The 26,548-nt window shown below is 42.7% G+C and overlaps 1 protein-coding gene across 7 annotated transcripts in view; it reads left to right on the plus strand.

Moving 5' to 3' along the window:
* TTLL6 (tubulin tyrosine ligase like 6) overlaps positions 1–26,548 on the plus strand; it is a 592,552-nt gene that overhangs the window by 128,891 nt on the left and 437,113 nt on the right. For all 7 annotated transcript variants that reach the window (XM_069634591.1, XM_069634596.1, XM_069634593.1 and 4 more), the window contains exon 6: positions 22,681–22,837. In XM_069634591.1, coding sequence (XP_069490692.1) covers positions 22,681–22,837 — 157 coding nt within the window. The remainder of the gene's footprint in view (positions 1–22,680; positions 22,838–26,548) is intronic.

Below are 26,548 nucleotides of genomic sequence, written 5' to 3' on the forward strand. Positions count from 1 at the left end.
ATAAGGATGAACTATTTGGGGCGAAATCCAGAGGCTTTGAGAGGACTGATACCTCTGACTTCTTGGGGTGAGAAGGAAAACAACACCATTCCAGGCAATGCCCATTGGTCTGCCTAGTCAGGCCATGAGTGAGCGCCCGGAAGAGAGGAGGGTGATTTTGAACCTTCCCTCGTCGGAGTGATTTCCGTAAGATGGTTTGAAAAATGCAGAAAAACCAATGGTAGGACCTCGGTGAGACTCGATTGCCATAAATGGGGCTCAGATCATTTATGACAAACTTTACAGGACGAGGACCGAGGACCGAGGAGATGAATCCCCCTGGTAATAAATGGTCTCGACATGCGCTCTGAGTATTGAAGGGTGCCAAAGGCAGTGACGGCATGGTGACCAAAAACGTGGAACCTTGAAGAACTCCCAACCACTCCACTAACAGGCTGCAATCAGAGTGGAAAATGGAACACAACCAATGCAAGATAAAAATGGAGCCTGTTACCATTTACATCTGGAAGGTAACCTGTTTAGAGAGAGAGGTCTGGTCCTAAATCGCTCTGCAGTACTGTCCTTGTTCTCGGAAAGCCTCCGTCTGAGTATGATCTCGACTAGAGATATTAACAGTGCAGAGTTCCAGGAAGGTGGTAGAACCGACAAAGTGGTGCTGGGATTGGACTCAAGAGTGGTGTACGATCTTATCCTGAGGGAGGCTCAAGTACTGCGCCAGATTGGCTTCAACATTACCACACCTGACACAGAGTATGACCACCAAAACTGGGAAGATAATAAGCAAAATAAAAAGCACATGCCCCGGGCCCAAAATTATTCATCACAAATTGCTTGCTCTTTTGCAACTGGTCAAGGAGGCAGCTCAACCTTTGTTTGTCGAGGAGCGGAGGCAAGAGGAAGAAATCGAGAAGATTGGTCATGGGTTGCTGCAGCTCTAAATCTTCTTTGAGATGTCGACCAGTTTGAGCCTCGGCTCTAGCTCCTCCCTCACTCAATTTAGCCTCATGGAATTCTAGAGGTCACTCTAATCTATTCACAAGCGTAGAAATAGGCCAAATGCTGCGAAGGTCGGAAATTATATGCCTGCAAGAGACTTGGCTGACAGAATTCCCTGCAACGGATGGGTATACCGTAGCCAACAATTGGCAATAAAGGCCCGAGGGGGAGACCAAAGGTGGGGCCTACTAACAAAGATTAAAAATGATTGTCATATAAAGCTTGTAAGGGGTTTAGAAACCATAACAGGAATACAGGCAACGGAGTGGGAAGGCACAAACAGGGGTGATGATTTGTCACTTTTTGTTTGAAACATCTATTGGCATGAGGGAGGGAGTTAAATAGACATGTTTCAGGCAACCCTCATTGATCTCATCATTAATTGGAGGGCAAACAACAGAGAAGGTCACGTAATTGTGCTTGGCGATTTTAATGCAGAATGTTGCTGAGGAAGAAAGAGATTCTTTAGTGTCCTTATCGTTGGGGGCACTGTCTGTATGTGCTGCTGTTGGTACACCAGAGAATGGCACTAAATGGAAAAACTGCCCCAATAATGTGGGTCTTTATTTTCAAAATGGCTCTAATGAATCTGAAGAAGGCCATTATATCACCTGGAACTGTGGTAGACGTCAATCAGCCTTGGACTCCATATATCTAGACCAGTATTTGTTGACTATAGCTAGTGATTGTGAAATAATTCACACACGCTGTAGTGACCACTGTTTGCTGTGAGTTGCATTTAAGGACCTGCACAAAATCGAAACATTCCACTATAGTGAAGATCTTGAGCTGAAATGGTGCAACAACAGAATAGTGTGGAATCAACATAGAATAGACGAGGGCAATAATGCTATCAGAGGGATTGTTCAAAAGTCAAGTTACAAATGGAAGTTACAAACCTTTACTTGTAATAACTTCCCCGACTTCGTGTGTGATACTATCAGTATTGTTGTGGGTAATGACAATTAGTAAAGGGAAAGGGAAAAATCACGCCTGTAACAAATCTCACACGTATGACGAGAAAGTTGGCACAAAAAAAAGTGAGATGAGACAAGCCATTTGGAAAATAAAGAGAGCAGGGGCCACGAACCTTGATCCAGTTATTAGTATTAGGAAGGGTAAACAAAAATACAGAAACTGGATAAGAAATCATCGTGCTCATCTGGTACAAGTTGCCTCAGAGGCAATGCTGAGGTACCTACAAAGGAAGGACTCCTGCTCATTCTGGGCAAGAATGAATGGCCAAAAACGGGGATTTGGGGAAAATTAAATTAATTCAGTATCTGAGGGAGACTGGGTAGCCCATGTTAGTCATCTGTGTGGTGCTTTGGAGTCTGAAACTAATCTACTAAGACCCAACATAGTGGAACAGAGTGATTTGGCGGGGGTCCATGGATTATTTTTAAATGGAAGATGTTTTAGAAGTCATCAATAAAGCCAGTAACTTGAGGGCACCAGGGCCTAATAAAACGTCAAATAAGCTATTTAAAGGCTCACCCCTGAAATGAGCTTGAATTCTGAAGATCTTGTTCGATGACATCATGAGGAGGGGTCTTTTTCCCCCAACCTGGAGTACTGCTTATAATTCCAATTTTCAAAAAGGGCAACAGAAGCATACCAACAAATTACCGCCCAATCTCAATTTTGGATTCGAACAGTAGCATTTTTGCAAACCTACTATTAAAACACCTAAAAATCCAGGAGAGCAATTGCTCTTTGATTCCACCTCCCCAAATGGGTTTTCATAAATCTCATAGCACCAATTTAATGGGTTTCTTTTAAGCAGACTACAGGATCTTGTGAACCGGGGAAAGTATCCCATCATTCATGTTGTGGTGCTAGACCTCTGAAACGCCTTTGACACGGTTGTAAGAACGAACCTTTGGGAGAAGCTATCAAATTGGGGTTTGCCAGTGGTGTTGTTAAACCTGATAAAAAAAGCTGCATGAGGGCTCGAATGTTACGAGTAAGTTTGAATCAGGAAGGTTCCCTAACAGAAAAGATTGATACTGTGAATGGCTTATGTCAGGAATGCATTTTGGCACCCTGGCTTTTCAACTTAATACAGCAGAAGTTGGAAAAAAGCTTGAAGCAGTTTCATTGGCACCACCGAAAATAGGGAACTTGGCAGTTTGCTGGATGGCATACGCCGATGATTTTATCTTAATAGATTGCCCCCAAATTGGCTTGCGGAGGCTCTTGCAGACATTAAAGGAATTCGTCAGAGACAACAATTTAATTGTTAATTTTAAAAAAACAGACATCATGTCTCTGGAATGTTCAATCAACGGTACAGCACTGAATCAAGTTTCCTCACTTGTACATCTTGGTTTTCCCGTCACGTGTTCTCCAGATAGATAACATCTTAAGAAGCATTTGAGAGCAAAAGTAGACTTTTATATTCCTAAGATGAGACGCATTAAGAGTAAATATTGCAGATTCTCATTAGTACCTGTCATCCATTTCTAGAAGGGTAAAATTAGTCCTAAATTACGTACTGGGTGAGGTGACAAGCCCTGTTGTTAGTTGGTGCTGGCAGTTCGTGGCTATCCACCTTCTGTACGGTTTGTCTTAGCATCAGTTATGCGTGAGTAAGTAGAGAATGTAGACACATCAGTCAATGGTTGTTTCTGTACATGTTTTTTAATGTACTCAAAAAGACATGACATGTAACGTCGACGGAGCTTCAGAGTTTCTTCTCTGTGATAGGCTATCCAGCTTGCAGTAGGCACCCTAACAGGGTGGCCCTTGGACCTCCATACCGTTCTTCTGGCATCCATGTCACCCTAATTGTGTCGGCCTTAATAAAGACTACGGTCGAAACGCACGTCGGCTCCCTGTTTCACCCACATGGCAATTTTTGCCAGAACTTGTCATGTGTTTTTGAGTACATTAAAAAACATGCACAGAAACAACCATTGACTGATGTGTCTACATTCTCTACTTACTCACGCATAATTGATGCTAACACAAACCGTACAGAAAGTGGATAGCCACAAACTGCCAGCGCCAACTAACAACAAGGCTTGTCACCTCACCCAGTACGTAAACTTCTGGGAACCCTGGAGTTTGGTTCTCTGACTAACCATGTGCCAGGCTGCAGGCAATAATTTAATTTGAAACCAACAACGGTGCGCAAGGGACCGGTTTTTCACAACCAAAAACTCCAACCCTCCTGAAAACGCATAGTCCTAAATTACTCTATGGGATCAAACTCCTGGACGATTGGGCACTTGAGTACCTTGCAACCTTAGAAGGTGTAATTTTGCAGAAGGCCATAGGTACTTACAATTCAGTCCCTGTAGCGGCCATCCGGCATGAATTTGGCCTCGCTTGTTAGGCAGAAACCTGTGCAGTTCCCTTTGGGAACACTGCAAAAGATTTAGGACTACAGGTATTGGCAGTAAACCCACTTGGTGGCAGTCTGCACCACACTGATTCACTGTTGGTAGCTGTGGCTGAGCAGTCAGACTTCCCTCAAGAAGAGTTAGGCAGTATGTAAAGTATACACAATAGGCACTCAGATCCAATAGCACAAGCAAACACGGACAAGAGCTTTGGTATATAATTATTTAAAAAGACACACTTATAGAAACACTCCAGCACTAATATTGTAAACCACTTCAAAAACACTATTACTATTACGATGTACTCCACAAATTCCCGATCAGACAAGTCTTAGTTAAAACCACTTATTTCCAGACAGAGGTGAGCGCTTAACTAAAGATGGCACTCTGATAAGTTAACGAATTGGGAGGGAAAAGGCAGAGATTTTGGAAAGCACACAACGCACAGACTTTAGAACGTTTAGAGCAGGGCAAGCAAGGCAGAGTCTATCGGTGGGCCAAAGTCCAAAGGCCGGGCCCGCTCTTAGAGAGAGTTGGCACAAATGTGTTCAGGATCACACGGTTTAGACAGAGTCGGAAAGTCTTGCAAATAGTGTTCGAAAGAAAGAAGTGAACTTTAGAAAAGATTAGTTAGGGTGTCCCAGGCTAACCAGGATCGAAAGCCGAGGACTAAAACTACCTCTTACAATCGGTTGCAAGGGAAGCCGGGCGGAACACAGTACCTTAAGTGGAAAGGATCCTCCAGCGGGGGCAGATGTTCCTGGCAGTGGGTGCAAGTCGCAGCGTCGTCTCGAGGAAGAGGAGGTCTCGACGAAGAGGAGAGATGAAGGTCGTTGCACTACCAGGGATGAGGCCAGCCGTGGAGTTACCCAGCCACAGGGTACAACCCTTTGTTCGCGGTTGCGGTAAAACCGTGGTATTCCGGCTACCAAAGTGCTTGCCACAGGTAGGGCGGCCACGAGAGGTTCCAGGAAGTGAAAAAGGAAGACAAACTGGTTATCCCCACCAGTCAAAGGAAGAAGACTCTCCGGATTGGAGATCTCCTCTGTCGTTGGGAGTGAAGAGTCGGTTCAGCAGGGCTCTACCGGTGGTGTCGTCGTTGCCGGTCGGCTCAGCAGCTCCCTCGTTGGATTCTTAGGTCCTGTGGCGACTTCTGAAGAACCAGTCCCAAAGACCCTGCTTTTATGCAGCAAACCCCCATTTATTCAGCCTAGCTGTCACTCAAACATGCTAAGTGGTGAGCGGGGCGGCTCACCACTTGGGCCAATCACACCAGAGTGCGACATGAGTTGGCAAGGCAACTCAGTCCAGGGTGCCTAAACCCCCTCCCACACCCCCTGTGGTACCCAGACAGAATGGCACCACTTTGGAGGGCTTCTGTGTAGAAGCCCGCCAAAAGTGGAACAAAGGGCTCAACTTTGGGTTGGAGTCACAGAAGCAAACACATACGCCATTTTAGAACCGAGTTTCGGCAAAAACTACCAACCGGAGAATTATTATTAAATAAATAAACCAGCGGTATGTTCGAGGCTATGGTAAAAAGTATTAGCCTCGAACAATGGGAAAATCCCATAGAGAAATATTCGCGGTCGAATATAACAAGTAGTTTCCACTGCCACCAGCCAAAACTCGATCAGGGGGGACGGAGACGTGCCCCCTCGAACAACAGACCCCGGGGCAATCAAATTGCCCCGACCAGTACGTCCACAATAAAATGGTTTGTACTGGTTCTGTTCAGAATTTAAGACTAGTAAAGTCAATGGTGACTTTACATGCCCTGGGAGACAGTAGTCAGTCCCAGGGTATGGAGTCTATGTTTGGGGGCCACGATGACACCCCTGTGTTACGGCACGGAGGGTGCTGTGTAACACATATCACAAAAACACATGAAGCCCTATGGAGTAAAAGACCCCATAGCCCATTAAACACATCTAGAGTCAAAGTAACACACTCAAATCATGTCCAAGAGTGAGGGTAAAAGAGTCTCACTCTTGGCAGGAGAAAAAAAAATAAACCCAAGAAATCCAGCACAGCTGCTGGGGGACTCACTAAGTTAGGAAATTCAGCCTAAACAGAGAATTCTCCCTAACATCGCTTCATTAAAAGCTTGTGGCCAATGGCGAATTCTGTCCCTTTACGGGAAGTTCCTTGAGCCCCTAGCCAACACTATGTATCATGCAATTACAGAAGACAGGAGCTGTGCCCACTCTTAACGATTTCACTAAACGTTTGTGAAACTATACTGAAACAAATAAATCTCACAGGGGAGGACTTGGTCAGGGACCCAGTCAGGACCAAAACAAACTGTTGAACTGTGATTGGTGCAACAACATGGAAAAAAATGCACGAGTATGTATCCCTAGGGCAGCTAAGGGAAGACCACAAAAGTAGAGGCATGCCGGCACTCTATGTATTGAAGTTCCCTAGTAATAAAATTAGCTATGACTTTATTAGATTTCGATGGAATCTACTATTGACTAAAGAGGTCATGGCCAGAAGGAACATTGTCAAACTAGAAAATGCTCAATGTAGAGTTTAGAAAGAACATTGTCAAACTAGAAAATGCTGAATGTAGAGTTTAGTGGAAACATTTGGAGCACTTGGTAGTTGAATGCCCGAATTTGAGATCTTTGAGGTATCTGCACTTCAAGAAGTTTTTTAATGCCCATAGGAATATAGAGTGTGACTATTTTTGGAGAAAATGTATTTCTGGTCAACAGTTGACCCTAGTAGTCACAATTGTGCACTTCTTGTACAGCCTGAATCTAAGTGAAGGATGAGAAACAATATAATGGGATTACATATTGAGTTAGTCCTTTACGGTGCCCACCCTCTCTCCACACATTCGTATTGATTTTATATGTATTATCCTTTTTTATTTTTCCTTTTTTTTCCAAAAGTATTAGCATTGATAAAATGTATGTTAGATTTTACTGTTCTTTTGTTTCAAGGGAAATAACATGTGATTGTGGTTTTATTAACTGTATGCTTTGATACTTTGAACAATTGATTTTTAATTACATTGTTCTCTTTTTTCATATTTTTAAGGTTGAATTCATTTTTAACCAATTAACAAATATAAAAACAATAAATGTGAAGAGGGAAATGTAAATGCACAAAAGGAAAAATCATTGTTCAAATTATATGTCAGTTTGGCTGAGCAATGTCTCTTCCCCACGTTTAACCTCACAGGGTAAGGTGGCCCACTTAGGCTGCGTGACACACTCTGGCTCTAGACACTCAAGATGCAGTTCAGATCGTAGATCAGGGCCCACCTTGCCTTCTATGATGAAGCTACTTGGTTTCAGTTCAATTCACTGTTCAACACAAGTGTCCCTCGGCCAGGCTCACACCTCTCAAATTACAGTTCAGGGGTTTCCCTTCCCTATTCCCCAAGTACAAATACAGTCTCAAATCAGCACAGGTCTCGCTTATTCGGGCTCAGACCTTTCAATCACAATGCTGGGGGTGTGGGGAGGTTCCCTTCCCCAAGCTTTATTCACATTCCAGGTCTCCCTCAGTTGGGCTTGAACCTTTCCCTAATGTCGTAGACTTCCGATTGTGTGAGGATTTTTCACAGACCTCCGCAGGACCACTTTGACTTTCAACTTGGTTACACTTTGCTCTTCTACCCCAATGACTCTTGGGTCTTGTAGTTTCACTCACAAAAGTTCAACAAAATCCTTTTTCATCTAGGTTTCCCTCTGCCGGGCTCGAACCTAGTAATCAAACGTATTTCAAAACGACAGTTTTAAAGTTCAGCATTACTTTGCTTTCTTAGCTGTTTTCTCCCACTGTAAGTCCCAGAATGCCATTGCTCTTGGGCACTTCTCTTTTCTGGCTTTTTAAATCTTGCTGTTTCCCCAAACTACAAGTCCCAGAATGCAGTCCCTCTTTCATTAAACGTAAGCCTCGTTCTCCCGTAACAGCCCCACCCTCGCTTACCGGGTTCCTCTCTTCCTCTGGTCATGAGACTCACCCGGATAGCGCAGCACTGGTGGGCAACTCCCTAGGATTTCTGGGTTCAGGTCAGGGTCTCACCACCTGCCCCTCAAGCACCTGGGCTTCCCTTCACATGCCTATGGGTGTTAGGGAGAATTCTCAAAAATGTGCTAATTCCTTCCACCTTAGAGACCCCCAGCAATTTTGCTGGATTTTGAGGACTTGATTTTTTTAACCTGGAGAGATTTTTTAACCCCTTTTGCCACTCTCTCATGTATTTTAATGTGGATTTTACTTCTGTGTTTCTTTTGGTTGTGGAGTCTGACAAACTCTATATGCATAATATTTTACATTGTGTCACACAGCACCTTCAGTGCAGTGACACAGGGAAGTCTTACAGATTTCCCAAAGGTTTAACTACCTTCTCTGGGATAAACTACTGTTTCCCAGAGCAGTAAAGTGAAATTGACTTTACTTACCATTGTAACTTGCTAGACCCAGCACACACTATTTTACAATAGAGTGATGGAGGGGTTACTTAGTATTCCCTTTGTCTAGCTTCTAATGTAACATTTTTTATGTTACCCTTTTCTCATTGAATGGCTGGTGGCAGTGGTTTCGTTTAAACTACTATGGCTTGCATTTACCGCGGGCTGTGTTCACAGCTGCTGTAAAGCAACCGCGGGAGCCATCTTTGTCACAATGGCGCCTGGTCTTCTTTTGTCACCATTTCTTTGTGGAAAGGAGCTTCTTGAGGTTTTCTCTGCGCGCCAAACCAGGTTTGGTCTCTTTGTACATTTCGCCTTTGGCAGGATTCAGGAATGAAGCCCGCCTCTGGCTCCAGAGTGTCTGGGGTAGGCAGGAAATGAGGGAGGTGCCCGAAACTCCATGTGCTTAGTCTCCTAGGAGACCCAAATGCACTCTGTGATGATTGGCCGGCTGACTGTCCGGCAAGGACAGCCAACCTTCTGGGTGATTGACAGCTAGGCTCGAATGAATAGGAGAGAACTGAATAAAAGGCAAGTTTTTTGGATTGGAAGGCAGAGTCGACCACTGGACAAAGGAACCAAAGAAGAACTTGAAGGGGACGCCAACTGCAAATCCTGGACTGTTGGTTTGCCTGGTGAAGTCCTGCTGTAGTGCCGAAACGCTGAGTTCGCATCGACAGAGAAGCCCCTGCAAGAACGACTTCTCCCTTTGGTTGGTGGGACCAATAAACTCCAAAGTAAGCCACCTGGACATCCATCTCATAACTGGTTGAATTTCCACAGAGTTGGTTCTGGAAACCGTATAGCCAGAGAGTGTAACACCAGATTGTCTGCGTTGCTTTTAAGCTGGCATGGATCTTTTGGAAGATCCTCCGGACTCCCAAGAAGCAAGACCGACGAAGCCTGAGCCCCCTCAACAGAATTCAGGACCCCAGAACCATCTCGACAGCCAGGAACTGCAGTGTTGCTATTTGCGGTAGACGTGAGGAGTTGAGACACTGAACAGCCACTGAAAGTGAAGTTTGCCGGTTGCACGTTTTGACCGTCCCAGTGCATTGCAGGAGTCCCCCCAAAGTCCTCCCTCTTGTCCCCACGAACAGTGAGATCTGCAGAGCTGCACAGGAACAGAAGTCATCAGATGCATCTTTTCTTCATTTCTAAGGTACTGTAAAACAAGTCTGAGAGAACTTACCTCTTACTGTAGAGTTGCTTGAAACTTCTACAACTCACAAGTCTTATCAGCTTGTGGCCCTTCATTTGATTCTTCTTTTCATCAAAGACTCCTAAGAACTTGAGCAAAGACTTTTACGTTTACTTACCAGAAGTGCTTCATCCTATACAAGACTTTTGCCTATTGACTTTGGCTTAGCCTATTGAATTGTATGACCCTTCTTGAAGGATCCAAAAGTACTTGCCTGCTTAAGAATATTTGTGGTCTCTTGTGTTCTAATAACCTTTTGCCTTTTACCAGTTCCTAAAAGTATTCTAAATGCTAGCAGTAAGATATTAATGTCCCCAGCACCCTTGTCATAGAAGTCACCTGTGGATGTAGGTTGTGTCTGTGGGCCATCCCAAAAGGGTCTTTACTGATTTAGAAACTAAGAGTGTACAGTATTGAAGTGTATTTGTGTGTTACTATTCTATTGCTCCCTTCTGAAGAAGGCTTTATAACTGACTGATAAATAATAATTTATGCAAGAAACCTTGAGTGTAAGAGTTTATTTGAATACCTGTAACTGTGAATCTTTGTGTACCTCCACTACAGCTCACATTTACCCCTCTTGAGATCAGCCTGGCTGCTCAAAATGCTACCAAAACTGTGTACTACAAGCTTATACCAAAGGTTGGGTTGCCTATACCTGTAGTCAGAGTTGTGTGTAGTGGTCCTAGACAAACAAAGGAAAACAAGTATTGCAGTGGACACAGTTAGGGACTTGTCCCTCTGTTCTCCTCTGGAGACTCTCCACAGCTTCCTCTGCTCCTTCCTGTTTCGCGGCTCTCCAGGTCCTCTCTGCAGTTCCAGCTCACTCAAAATGCTGTTTCTAACTGCTGCCTTTATACTCCAAGCCAGAGTTAAGTTAAGTCAGGCGTTTCTGCTTGTGCTTAATTGCCTGACTCTGCCTGAATTTATTAGTGGGACGAAATGGAGACTGCACATAGGAACTCATGGTACATTGGTTCCTCTGGGTAATCGTTCCTCCTCTATGTTGTTTCTTCCTCGTCTCAGTACTTAGACAAGCAAGTGAGAAATAGAGATTGTGGGAGTTGTGTCTTATAGGGATAATAGGGAAGTCTGGTATATTACTGTCAGGGAAAGTAGGACACTGTTCTGCAAAGGCTGTGGGAGAGCAGGGTGATGGATATTGGGAAAGAGGAAGAGAATACTGCATCTCACCCTTGGGCATCCTCTTTCGACTCCCCAAGGATCCCCTACTCAGGCGATCCTCCCGCACTTGTCCACTGCCGGGGTATGGATCCAAAGGTGATGGCCGTGCCCTGGCCACCTGAGCAGAGGATCCAATAGAAGAAAATGTGAGGATGTTGTCAGGTTTCTCACAGTAATCTGTATTGTTTTGTGTGATTTTGGTATTTTCATAGCCTGATGCCTGCCAGGCTTTCGGTGTTTAATAAAACCATATAAATGAATTAAAAAACAGTGTCTAAGTTCTATCGATCACACAGACCTCCATGATGTGTCTTTGTAGATCTGTAATTGTTAACCTTGTTCCATTGCAGTGTCCTTGTGATGGCATAAGATTGCGCAGTAGCATAATTACAGCACCTACTTCCGGTTTTAGCTCCCGAGGAGGCATTCGTCCTACAGCATTTCACTCTTTAGAGACTGAAATGCTGAGCTGGTAATTAACTGTTCATTAACACTAGAACTGCCTTGCCCTGTGTGAGGAGAAGTGGGGGTGGAAAGACGTAACTTCCATATGTTTGCGATAGTGGAAGGTGAAGGTGACTGCATAGAACCATGCTCATTCTGTTTGTTGAAATGGTAGCTGTTGTTGAAGTGGGTGCACTTTAACATTTGGACAGCAGAGGGCAACCTAACACTGATAAATTGCATCAGCTGATTACAGAACCATGCCTAAGCATTATATATATATAATAGTCCATAGGCGCCCCTCTTCGAGAACAAACCCAGCCCATTGACCTGTTCTTTGGGAAGGTACCCACTCGAGAGTCCGCAGCCACACTTAAGCTAACTGTACCTTTCACAGATGGTAAATGACCATTTGCATATCAATCTTTGTCCCACCCACATGGGTAGTCCAGCACCGAAATGCTATGGCAATTCCCTTCTGAGCAAGAGTACCAACAGCAACCCCATACACAGGTTTCAGCCTTGTTGGCCTCATCAGTGAGGTGGGGCTGTGCCTCTCTGAGCATAGTCAGCAAGGGGTCCACGTCTGGATGACCCTAAGAAACCTAGCGTGACTAAACCTAAGTCCCTTAAACAATGAAAAAAATGTGGCTACAGACTCTAGAGTCAGAACTCCAAGAGCAGCAGTGTAGCTAAGTACTCAACACTGCCAGACAAACAACCAAGGTGTCCACATCAGCACGGCTTGTTCACATTGTTCAAAATGTGTATATATATATATATATATATATATATATATACACATTTTGGCAATAGAGGCATGGATGAACCTCCACCTCTCCACCTTCTCAAAATCAACCCAGCAAATATGGTGATTGTCCCATACCAATTATAAAAGAACTGGGAGCTATTCTGGCTGCTCAACCTCTTCTGATTCTGCAAATTGATGCACTAGCGCATACGATGCACTGATTTTGACGGCTACAAAACTTGGTTGCCCATACTTTATTTCATATTAAACGATTTCCACATATCACCCTTCCCTTACATACATTACAATGGCTCCCAGTGGCAGACAGAGTGAAGTTTACAGCTTCCCTGATTGCACACACAGTTTTTTCTAGACCAGTCCATATTCCTGCAGAGAGAAATTACAACACTATTCTCTCGCCAGCTCAGGTCAATATCTACCCATTAAACTCCTAGATATGCTTGTGCAAGACAGGTAGTTGTGCCTTTTCCATTGTAATCATCAAAATGTGAAACAAGCCCCTTCTATGGTTATGGGCAACTGAAGACCACTACGGCTTCCGAAAGAAGCTAAACATTCATCACTCTACAATCTTCCCAAGACTAATCTCTGTTTTCCATGCTGCTCAGATATTAGCACTAGGAGGCCACCTAAATGGTGACAGCTTTGCTCAATAAAAACCATGTAAGGTTTCTCTTTTCGCTATACACCTCCCGCCTAGTCCCAATAATCTCTTCCTTTGGTGTCTCTAACCACTTCTATGCTGATGACACCCAACTCTTTCTCTCCTTCTCTTCCTTCACTCCTGACCTCCACCTTAAACTCTCTTCCTGTCTGACTGCTATCACATCCTGGATGTCCTCCCACTTTCTGACTCTATACACTGATAAAACCAAAGTTCTATTCCTTCCTGCCAACACTCTACCACTCTCCTCCCCCCTCTCCCCTCCTTTCATCCTTTTCCCCCCTCCCACCTCCCCATCACCACCTCTGCCCGCAACCTTGGCCTCCACTTTGACTCAAACCTCTCCTTCACTCACCATCTCTCTCTTACCTCCCGTGCTTGTCGCTTTTTTCTCAATAACATTCGTAAAATCTGATCTTTCCTTACCTTTTATGCCACCAAACTCTTAATATCTTCTCTAATTTTTTCACGACTCTTCTACTGCTCATCTCTCCTCTTTGGCCTCCCTGCTTCACATCTAGCCCCCCTCAAATCCATCTACCATTGTGCCATTTGTTCTCTCTATCTTCTCTCTCCTCACGATTCTATCTCTTCTTTGCGCTCCTCACTAGGATGGCTCTCATTCCACTCCCAACTCAAATTCAACTTCCTCTGTCTCGTCTTTAAATCTCTCCACGACCTTGCCCCTCCCTACCTTTCCTCCCTCCTCTCATTCTACTCAACCTCTCTCCCACTCCATTCTGCTGATCACTTCCTACTCACTGTTTCACCTGCTCCCTGCGCACCATCCCGCTTCCGCTCCTTCCAGCTCCTTGCCCCACTCCACTGAAATCCTCTCCCTCTCCCTATCCGCTCTATCACTTCATACTCATCCTTCCGCACCTCTTTAAAATCCCACCTACTCCAATCTCCTACCTGACAGTTCTCTACCATTTCCTTCACCCGTTCTATCCTACTTCTGTTTTATTCTAAAGACCATGGCAAATTGTTCTATATATTGTTCTCTGTTATTTGATTAATGACTTGTTTAACTTGCTACTTATGTATTACTTGCTCTCATGTAAAGCGTGTTGGCTTAAAGCGCTATATAAAATTCAATAAATACAAATAACATACTTTTTTTTTTTTTTTATTTATTGACACAGTTGAAAAAATCAACTTTTCAAAAAAAAGAAAAACGGAAAATAAGCAAAAAGTGTAAAACACAAGATTAACTACATATTCACATCTATAATAATATCACAATTTTGTTTTAACACATTTAAAATGACACTCTAAAAAGTATATATAGATACTCAAACATACTAAAACATACTATTATAATAAATAAAGATAAGAAGTATTGTATACTCAGTTCAGGTCAGAGTCACAGATATTTTCCTTCAGCTTTAAAGCCTTCATGTAATTTAAAATTGCTATTCTCACCGTAGTTAGCTGCGTGTTGTAAATTCTATCCCAAAACAGTTCAGTAGATAGATATGTATAAGTACAAAAGTGTTTTCTAAAGTGTTCAATTCTCATGTTCAGTAACACAGGACACTCCGCGACTAGATGATATATAGTTTCAGATACATTAGGAGTTTTGCAAAATCTACAAACGTCCTCTTCCTTAGATATAAGGTTCCACTTAGCCAAAATATTTCTTGTATGCCAGCAATTCATTCTGAATCTTAAGAAGGAAAGTCTAGCTTTAGAATTAGGGAACTTCAACAAGTAACTCTCAGTTGTTCTGATTTTTTTAACAATTATCCTATGGGTAAATGCATGTTTGGTCTTTTGGCACTGTTCATAAGTATTAATCCAATCCCATGTTATGATCTTCTGTTTCGCTCTGCATGGGTTAGATATCAGCATTTCCTTAGAGACCTCTGTTATTAATAAAAATTGCTCCACTTGCAAACGCCATTTGGCCATTACTTTGTGCTCGCTTTTTTCCATATAAATAGACAGAACATGCAAAAGAGAGTTGTCTTTCGGAGTCATTAGACATTTACGATATAGACTACATAGTTTCCACATATACATGCAGTAAAGAGAAGATAATCCTAGTTCATATCTCAGCAGGCATATCTGTAAAGATTTAGGAATATTCATGATCTTTTTCCAAAATTTGCCTTCCATTTTTGACCATGCCAGTTCATTTCTCCACGATCTAGTTTCGGCACCGTAAAGAATTGTCGGTACTACTTTCTGGCAATAGAACAAAATGATGGGTTTCATGGAGAAAGAACAGTATTTATATTTAATAATGGAAGCCTGGGAGATTGAAGTATTAACTTTGTTTTTCAGTTCCTCCCAGTAGGGGAAATCAGCCTTATGTGTGTTAACATTTAGCCCTAGATATTTATACTGCGTCACATTCTCTAATGGCGCCGCCATTAGTGACCACGAGAACCGCACTGCACTGGAGGTTCTATTGGGTACATTTTTCAAAGTTTTAGTTTTTGACACATTTATGACCAGATCATTTCGTTTAACATATTCTCCCAATTGTTCGAGTAGCTTCTGTAGTCCACAGGATGTTTTGGAGAGTAAGACCAGGTCATCTGCATAAAACATCCAAGGGACAGCACATTTCCCTAGCCGTGGAGCATCTGACAAAATCTTTCTAAAATCCTGCACCACATCTGCTATAAAGAAATTAAACAAGGTCGAAGCTAATAGACATCCCTGTTTTAATCCCTTGTGCGTACTGATTGCTTTCGACAGAGAGCCATCCATATTCAAACGGATTTGTACTGAGGTTTGTGAATGAAATTGGATTATCCAATGAATTAAGTATTCTGGGCATGCATTCTTAGCTAGCTTGTTAAATAATAATTTTCTTGAGACAGAGTCGAAAGCAGTTTCAAAGTCAATGAAAGCCATAAAGACCGCTTGGTTAAGCTGAAGTTCGTGCTGTTTAATTGCATCTAACACTTTTAGATTTACAGAAGTGCCAAGGCCAGCCACAAACCCCGTCTGGAACGGATCTCTTATTCTCTCCTGCTGTGACCATTTGTTAAAGTCCCTCAAAATCAAACGGGCAAAAATTTTTCCAGGTGCATCAAGGAGAGCAATTGGTCTGTAATTCTTGGGGTTGAGCCTGTCTCCTTTTTTATAGATGGGTACAATAATAGATTTTTGCCAGGAGGCAGGAATTCTTCTGCTGATAATTACCTGTTCAAAAATCGCACCCAAAATAACAGCCCACGCCTCTGGATTTCCCTTTAGCATAATATTGGAGAGACCATCAGGACCAGGGGCCCTAGATGTACTCAGTTTCTTAATAAACATTTCAATATCTATGGTGTCATATTCTAGGTCGTATTTCCCAGTATAATCCATCTGATACATCCGGGCAGGGATATGCGTTTCGGCATACAGAGAGGTGTAATATTGAGCCCAAACCTCTTCAGGGACTAGGTTGATTTGTCTTATGGATTGTGTGTCCCCATGGGAGGTTTTAATCAGTCCCCATATTAATGCAGAGTTCTTGGATGCTATGGAATGTAACATAGTATGAGCATCCTGCAAAATCATCTTTGCTTTCCGCTGTTTGATCCAGTTCCTATATCTGTTTTTGCATTTGGATATCATAAGAACCTTATTAGAGGCATTTTGCTGAGTAATATATCGTATCTCTCTTCTAAGGGCTGTTTTCCTGGACCTTATTTCCTCATCATATGCATGCGTATGGGATTTCTGAGCATTGACATTACAATGAGCAGATTTTTTAAAATTCTGGAGTATGCTCACATAGTCCCCTTGTATATACTGCAAGTCAGGGTTTGTAATATCTTTCGGATATGAAATCGCTTGCAGTAATTTGCTAAGATTCGATGCAGTCCACTTAAAGCGGTTGCCATTGGTAGAGACTCCTAAATTTGGCATATATTTCCTACCAGATTCCAGAATATTCTTGACTGGTAGGCACCAGGACAGATGGAGCAAGTTGTGATCACTTTTAGTTTGGTGCAGCACTTCAAAATATGTAACTGTGGAAAAGAGTTCACAGTTGGTATATATATAATCAATGGTTGATGTAGCATTACCTTGTTGCCATGTGGCTTTTGGTGGTACATCACCCTCGACTGAGCCATTTATCATATTAAGACCTCTTTCTGTCATCATTGAACTCCATTTTTCTTTAGTTTCTCGTAATTTTCCCCCTTTCAAGCACACACAGTCCATATTCAGGTCACCTGCAACAATTATGAATTTCACCAGAGGATCTCTGTCAATCATATTCAGGCAGTTATTTAAGTCCCTAAAAAAACGGTTGTCAGAGATCTCTAAATGGTTCCAATACAAGTTAATACAGGCAATAATATGGTCTTTGTTGGAGATTCGAACCATCTGGGTATAGCTATTTGGTGCGGCCCATGCTTCGATCTTCCACCCATGATCTAATCTTACGGCTGCGAGAAGGCCCGCCTTGGGACGACCTCTCGGAAGTTTAATTGCAGGTTCCAAAATCACCTGATGGTTCTCCCAAGCCGGGGAAGAAGTTAACCAAACCTCTTGAAGCATTACAATGTCATACATACCAAAGATAGATGTTGAAGATGAACTGAGATGTGCATGACCTCTTGTATTCCAAGAGGCCAATTGGACATTCATTCTAGCCCCATTACAAGGCAGCTAGCATTCATTCAGCCTTTCATTCAAAGCAGCAGTCATTACCATTCGTGATTGGTTTCCACCTGTTGTAAAACATTTTATCATTAAAGGGTCAGCTGATTTGCTACTACATCATATGGTTCCATTTATACCGTTAGTTGAACTTGAGGGGAATATATTAGCTACATTTACGGGAATAGTATTGGTCACTGCCAATGTAGCCGAAGGATTGTGCAATGCGAACCCTAGATGGAAGATATCATCCCTTGCCTGCCAGATCGTGTGTTTGACTATGTCTGAGGTCATCCATATTTTCACAATTGCACTATCTTGATCATCTATGAATTCTATCTGAGCCATATCCTCAGATTTAATTCCTTGTAAAATTGGGATAGTGCGCAAAATGTTGAGCACAGATGACCGATTTAAGTCATACATGCCATACTCCCCACCTCTACATTGTAAGATTAAGCTTACATGAGTTTGATTATTGCATTTATCATGTCTGGTCCTCGGCATCATTTTTGTGGTCTTTTGGTTCTGTGCCGGCATCACGTTCTCATGTGATGTTTTTTTGGACTGGAGAGAAGTTGATCCCTGCACTAACAGATTCTGCCTATCCGTCTGATTAAAACCAGTTTCAAAGGATTTATTCATTGTGGCCCTTGGAAGGTCAGAGGGGCGGGAGAAAAATACTCCCATCGACTTCATGATCTCCTCGCGTCTCTCATCTAAGGTTAGAAATGAGTATTTCGGTACCTGGTTGTCAGGAAAACTCATCTGTTCTTTCATCAAAGGTGGCTGCCCTATAGTGATAGGATTTGAAAAATCCTCTCTCAAATCCTGTTTAGTAATTTCGGACACTAGATTATCAAGAGGCTCATGTATTGGAACAGTATTATTAGAATTACAAAAGCTTGCCGCTGTTAGCTTAATGGGGTGTTGAGTAACTTTGTTCCTCTTAATGGCAGTATACTTCCGAACAATAGCTGCACTTTTCTCTTGACAACTTTTATCAGGTAAAGAGATATTCTTAATAAACTGTTGAGAGTTATTATTTTTTTGCGTCTTTGAAATCTGTTGATTCTTTGTTTTTTTTAGAACAGATTGGGGATTATTTATATGTTTTTTCCCTTTTTTAGTAACACTGAATATATTGTAGGTCTCTGTGCCTATAGCGGGACAGAAAGTAGGTTTATCAGTTTGAACACCTGACATCTTCCCTGATAATTTTATTTCCTCATCTTTCCCCACTCTGAGGTCAATTGTCTCAATTATACTCGTGTCCTGGCCCACACAGTTAGAGCTTGCTTTCTTAATTCTCTTTTCACTCAAGTTGCTCATACTATCTTCTTGGAGCAAAGGCACTGGTTCGGTCATTCTTAATACTTCTTCCGCTAGACTTACTGACGTGCTAACAGATCTAGAAATAATGTTTGCATTTTCATTAATAGGACAGGCAACAGGCAAGCTGACCGCATTTTTGCTTTCTAGCAGCTCTTTTAGTAGAAAGTTTTGATCTAACAGTCTCGCATCTAGGGTTTCATATAGCTTAGCCAAGGTGAACAGAGCTGTATTCATTGCTTGCAAAGCGATTTCGCTGGATGAGGAAAGAGGGGTTTTTTGTAAATTTGGAGATACTGCCTTAGAGGAGATGGCACGCCGAGGGGAGTGTTGCGTAAAGGAAATTGATAAAATAGAGGATTCTTGGGAACATTCTGGAAACATCACGGGGGATTGAGATAAATGATCAACATCATCTTCAACACATGGTTGAATTATGGCGTCAATAGTGGATGAATCAACTGTCGCTATAAGCGCATCATCAGACTCTACCATTACTTCTGGTGGATAACTATCCGGGGATTTGACATCCATAGGAAGGGTGTCGATAGGATGTACAAGAATGTCCGCTGAGGTCTTTTTGTTGGCTGACAACGCAAAAATCCCCAGCAGATTCTCTTCTGAAAAGGCAGCCAAAAGGGAGTCAGAGGGAGTACAAAGATCTATAGCTCCTGCATTTGCATTACTTTTTTCATCACTTGTGTGACCTTCAGGTACACTCTTGTTACTGATTTCACATTCGGATCCCTTTTCATTCATTCTTTCATCACTTGCTAAAGCTTCAGATATGCCCTTGTTGCTATTTTCACAATTAGATCCCTTTTCATTCATTCTTTCATTACTTGCTAAAGCTTCAGATACACCCTTGTTGCTATTTTCACAATCAGTACCCTCTATGTATGTGGCCGGGGAGGAGATAGGTGTACACAAATTTACCACAGCAACCTTTTCACTTAGCTTCTCGCTGCAGGCATGGACTTCAGAGCTATCCGCACAAAATTTTCTGATATCGCTAGTGTGGGATAAGGAGCGACCCCGCACCATTATGCGCGGATAGGAGCCATTCACAATACGTTTTGGGGTAGTTTGAAAATCATAAGGTTTATCCACAAGGGACACAATTTTAGGCATGTTAGATTTTAGCGTGTACACTTTAGCCATTGACTTAGTCTAGGGTCGATCAGTTAGTACTTCGAAACAAGCACCACAGTATGCGCCCCACACACACAGCTCTGTTCAAAGGGGCCAATTCCTGAAATACAAACAGGGCAGGCTACAATGCTCACCGCTCACCGCCCACAGACAACAGCCAACAGTACTTCCTCGTACTTCACGAGTGCGCGCGCGGGTGCGCAGGGCACTCGCTATTTGTAAGTACAAGGGGGTGGAGTTAAGGGAGGATCCTGAGATTTTAGGCAAATCCCACGGGAGCTGTAAGGGGAGAAAGGCACAAAAGGGGAGATGACACAGTCAGGATATAGCTAATCCAGCACCACCCCCCTGCCCTATGTTAATAAAGTTACTTTGAAGTCCAGGTCAGGCAACTTCCGTGTTGCAGCAAAAGACTTCCTCCTGCCGAAAATGGTTCGGATTTTCAAGTGTAGAAACTTGCCACGAAGCACACAGCAGATAGGGAATGGTGTGCAGACAGCCAACAGTACTTCCTCGTACGTAAATAACATACTGGAACTTAAGAGAGTCAGAGCATCGGGTACAAACTTCACTGAGAAAGGGACCCTTGTGGGAAACAATGCATGCTGGAACTTGGAGGAAGAATTCCAAGAGAACACTGAGAGAGTGAACCAAAAGAGAACAATTGACTGCAGGAACTTGAAGTTAAAAGTTTCTAAAATATCATGGGTAAGCGACTCCACATTGGAGCTGCCATACAAAAGTGATAATAGTATGGGCTACTTTGAGAAAATGCCTTTAGGTTGGAGCTGCCTGAAGAAAGGGACACTAGTGTGGGGCTGCTTTGATAAAGTGACTCTAGGTTGGAGCTGCCTTTGCGAAAGTGATTCTAGTTTGGAACTGCTTTAAGAAAGTGGTAGAACAAGTGTTTGGGCACTAGGTTTTTAGAATGCACTTGCGCTTCACTCGTTAGTTTGTTGATATTTTGTTAGGGTTTGCAAGCTGCGAGGTCACGGTTTGTGGAGGTGTTGCCCACACCTCTTGTCAGTATTGCGGTTTGTTTGTACCTGGATACCTTGCACTTTGTTAAATAATTTGTAGTCTTTATAACCTTGTTGATAGTGTCATAGGTATATTTGTTTGTGCTCAGTGGTGGTCAGACGACGCGTGTTTCGGCCTCTGCAGGTCTTTATCAAGGGTGAATTGGTTATATTTTGGAACAATTAGTGCAATATTGTGATACATTGTGAATGTGACAAGTGTACATATTGAGCAACATATTTGTAAATATACATTTGTACAGGTGAAAATTGCATTTAATTTACAATGTTGCCATGGTTTACATGTCACATACAGCCATGAGGGAGGCAGGAAAGGAGGGTTTACTGTTAGTATGAACTGCTTGTTCATTCTTAATTATTAATAGTAGAAAATATTAAGATTGGATGAGTTGTTTCACCTGACACGGTAGGCTTTACCTAGAGTGCAGATTCCATGGGTGCCGGTTGGCAGGTGTGTGGTTGATATTTGCAGTCCTGTTGGATTGATTTCAGCCTGGATGGGCTTAGGTCTGGGGAGAGAAGTGGGTTGGAATTAGCTGCTGAGTGGTGCCAGGCCCCGTGTTGGTGGGCTCAAGTAAGTTGATATTGATGTGCTGTGTGGCTGATTAGATCATAGGGAGCAGTGGAGTGAGGTCGCCTGGTGGTTGGTGCATGGGGTGACCATGGTGGTGGCCGCCTAGGTGTGTGGGTTGGTGGTGGTCAGGATTGCATAAAGTGCCTGTTTCTACTGGCTGTGTTTAAGAGATTGAGGTGGCTACTCCATTTGGGGTGTGAGCTTGGGTGTTTGAGCTAATGCCCTTTTTACTAAAGACTATATGCTTGTCATTAAAACACTTTTTTTTTTTATAGTTAAGGCATTTTTGGTTAAAGGATTTGGGTTTCCGTATATTTCTCTATAACCTGTGAAACGTTCTCGTAATCTGCAATGGAATTATTTATGTGGCTATGGAACCCGTGGAGAAGAGGTGAGGAGTTTTTGGTCAGCCTCCGTTTTTCCGTTTTAAGTTTTATCGGTCTGTTGAGCCTGGATTGTCCTCTGTGGTCATGTCCAGATGGAAAGTGTGGTGGGGTCTGGTTGCCCTGGTTTTAAGTCAATATGGGCCAAAGGGGCCCGTACTTAGGAGGCACTCAGTTATGTAATTAGTAGTAATTGTGAAAGATTTTGTTTTTAAACCGTAACACAATAAATAAATATAAATAATTAAAAGACTAATAGAATATTTAAAAGGATAATAGGGCCAGTAGCATCACGTTACCTTTCAACTTAAGGCGATTTGTTATATGATTTTTATACAACCACCTTTATTGAAAGTCAGGTTTAAGATGCCGGCCACTAAACAAAACACCCCAGGCATTTTTATTTTAAAGGGATAGTCAGATTGGCATTTCATGGGCGCTCTAAGCAACAATGTAAGAGTAACAATTTCTTGCTCTTTGCCAGTACTAGCCAACTTCAAATGCTCCTCTCAATATTGACCCCATACTGACCCCTTTCCCCCTTAGCTATGGTGACCTTCAGGCATACAGCAGGAGCCGGAAGCACAAAACCTACATCTGTAAGCCTGACACAGGGTGCCAGGGCCGGGGGATCTTCATCACGAGGTCGGTGAAGGACATCAGGCCTGAAGAGGACATGATCTGCCAGCTGTACATATCTAAGGTCAGTGCCTATGGCTACACGCACCCACTCTCCTAGGTGGTCCAGAGCCTAAGAATCGGCGTCAGTTGCTTAGCAATCCCTTCTCGTTTGGCAGAACTAAATATACCTACTTTAGGAGGTGCTTTTTCCATAATCCCTTATTCTGCTTTACTGTTGGTTTTTATGGTATGCTTGTCTATTGCCTTTACTGTTATGCCATGGTTAAAACGACCACAGTTTTAAAAAATGTGGTTGACTGTTTATGGCAAGGCAAATATATATATATATATATATATATATATATATATATATAGTTGAAGTGCAGTTAAGATTTTTTTGCAACAAAATGCTTGCAATTCAGCAAATGTGGTAAGTCATGACTGGCTTAACTCGGCACGTTCCTGTTGATGTCCCCCAAAATGCTATGTCCCCCATAATGCCATTTGGTATATCATTGTGAATCCATTCTCTTATAATATGTATGTGCTCGTGGTTTTTGCAACAGGAATGCGCAGAGTTCAGCCGGTCATGACTTCCCAGAACTGCTGAATTTCATGGGTTTTGTCGTCAATTTAATTAAAGTGTAACTAAAGTTTTTTCAGTGAATTTCAAGTGTTTTGTTATACCATATTTATTTTATGTACCACTAGCCATGGCCTTCGGCTGTATCTACTGTATATGTTCCCTCAATATGTTTCTTTTAAACCCTTCAGCCGTGCTCACTATATTTTAAAACACTACAGGGCAACTAGCCAAAGACTTGGTCCGTGTCACCTTTCCACACCCCACCTCACTGTAGCTGTCAAAAACCTTTTGTCTTAATGCTCTTCTTGAAAAAAACATTTTAAAAATGTTTTCCCCATAACCGCTGTTCTAATAACAATGTGCTATAAATAGCTGCGGTTACATGGAGGGGTCTGATATTGTGGTTATCCGGGGAAAACAATTACAAAATATTTTTCTGCCCTCCCAGTTACTCACCAGGAGTCCCTCTTCTCCTGGCATGCCCCCCCTCCCACTTCCCTAAACTCACGTTTCCCTCCCTAGCCTTCTCCCATGCCCCCCTGAAACCTTGTTGCTCTGTGTGATGCACTTTCATTCCCAATCTCCTTTTCTTTTGTGGCTGCGGTTATTCTGGGGAATAACCACGGCTACGAGAAAAAGTTCATACTCTTAACTTGTTCCCTAGCCCCCCTCCAACTCTCCAATTTCACATGATGTCCTCTCCCCCGTGACACCTCTAGCTTAATGACATTGCATAATTTTTCCTCCTCCAAAGGGCATTTTTTTGCCTTTTAGTTGTCAGCTGGCCGCGGGTATAAGCACGGTTATCTCTCATATCAAACAAAAAAATGGCAGCTGTTTAATTTCAGAAAAGCGTCTCTGTTGCAAAGCACCATGGGAAATATCACTATAATTTTGGGAGAAGGGGGCATCCCCTTCTCTGTAAAATATTTTCAAAACTACTAGATGCAATAACCCCAGATCCATCCTCACATCCCCCCCTGGAAATAGAGTCAACGCTTTATGCCCAAGTTGTTTCAGACCTGGTCCAATTCTGTTCAGGGGTCTTGGCTGTGCGCTGTGCGCTGTGCGCATCGGATCTTTCCCAAAATGTTCAGTCTGGGGGTGTGGAAATAAAATGTCTGCAACATTTCAGCAAAATTCATCATACGAGTCAAATATTATTAGCAATTCATTTTTCAGGTTTCCTATGGAACTTGATACTCAACTATAATATATATAGGCGAGTACTGAGTACCATAGGAAATCAAAAAATGAATTGCTAATAACTTTTGACTTGGATGATGGATTTGGCTGAAAATTTGCAGACAATTGTGTTTGTGCGGGCCATCCGAGACTGGAAATTGTGGTAAAGATCCGTTAAAATGTTTTAAATGTTATTAAGAAAAGAATAAAAGCCCTTTCGGCCTAGTGCCCATTCATTCCAACATAGACAAAAAGGTCCATTTTGGGAAGCCCCACAGCGAAAATAGCTGGACGGATTTGGACCAAGTTTGACACAACCTGGGCACAGAGTGTTGAATCGCAATCCTTTTGTTGTTTGGGGTTATTCTGCCCAGTTGTTTTTTTAATATTTGATGTAAAAGGGGGTGCACCCTTCTCCCAAAAATGTGAGCTATCTCCCATAGTGTATTGCAGCAGAGTAGTTTTTCAGGAATAAAAAAGGGGCCGTCTTTTTTCTTTCCAATGAGAGAGCTAGCCACGGCTATAACAGCGAATACTGGAAAACAAAAAGCAGAAAAATTGCGTTTGGAGGTGGAAAAACAGTGAAATAGATGTGGAGGGAGAGGGCACCATGTGAAATGTGTGAGTTGGAGGGCTGCCAGGGACCAAGTTAAGCGCACCAGCGATTTCCCATAGCCGCAATAACACAGAAAGATAACCGCGTGTACAGAAGGAAAGCGAGCAGGAATGAAAGTGCGTCACACAGAAACGAGTGCTGGGAGGGAATGGGAGAGAGCTGGGGAGATGAGGAGGCCTTGAGGGGAGTGGGGAGAGCAGACACAGTTGAGGGGGCACATTGTGAGTGCCTAGGATGGCAGAAAAGCATTTATTTTTCTTGTTGTTTTCCCAATTACTGCGAGGAATGTATTAACTACAAATAACCACGGCTATCTGCAGTACAAAGTTATCTTACCTGCGGTTGTGAGAAAAAAGTTGTAAAAACATATTTTTACAGCGAGGTAGGGGGTGACAAATCACTAGCCATGGCATGACCTGGTAGTGTTTTAAACAATAGAGTGGGCATGGGTGAAGGTCAACCGTGTTCACAGCCATGGCCACTAGCCATGGCCAAAGTCCATGGCTAGCGGCTTGCTAATGATGTAAAATATACAGTGGGCCGAAGGCTATGGCTAGTGGCCTGGTAATGTTGCCAAAAAGGACATGGCCTGGTAATTTTGTAAAATATACATTGGACACGGCCGAAGGCCAGGGCCAGTGGCACGGAAAACAACGATGGTATACAAAATCCTTGAAATTCAATGAAAAACTTTAGTTGAAGTTTAGTTAAGGTGCCCAATTTTATCCAATTTTATCACAACAAAATCCCTGAAATTCAGCACATTTGGGAAGTCATGACCAGCTAAACTCCTTGCGTTCCCATTGCAAAGCCCATGAGCGCGTACATATTATAAGAGAAGGGTGTCACAATGACATACAAAATGCCATTATGCGGGACATCAACTGGAGTGTGCTGAGTTAAGCTGGTCATGACTTCCCAAATGTGCTGAATATCAGGGGTTTTGGTCATTTGGGCACCTTAACTAAGTTTTTCAGTGAATATATAGGAAATCGAAAAAATTAATCACCAATAACTTTTGACTTGTGTGACGGATTTGGCAGAAAATTTGCAGATAATTGTGTATGTGTCAGGCACCCCAGACAGGAAGGTTTGGGGAAGATTCTTTATAATGCCACTTAGCACTTTTATAACCCTTTCCCTTTGTCTTTTCCCCTCCTTCCCTCCACCTTTTCTGGTAGCGTAATTATTGTAATTTACACATTGATAAGTATTTACTTTTATGCCTATTAACTGGCCGACGGAGATGTGTTGGAATGATGGATGGGATTTTTGAGTGGTCACAGGGACTCGACAGCTGACCATCACCTAGAATCCCTAGACCATGTTTTGTCAGTTGAAATGTGGGTCTGTTATAAGGCACTGGCTAAAACCATAAGTAGTCACATTGTTGAGAGTATTATCTC

The sequence above is a fragment of the Ambystoma mexicanum genome, chromosome 13 (assembly GCF_040938575.1).
Source record: "Ambystoma mexicanum isolate Mex_15411 chromosome 13, UKY_AmexF1_1, whole genome shotgun sequence".
NCBI classification, from domain to species: domain Eukaryota; kingdom Metazoa; phylum Chordata; class Amphibia; order Caudata; family Ambystomatidae; genus Ambystoma; species Ambystoma mexicanum.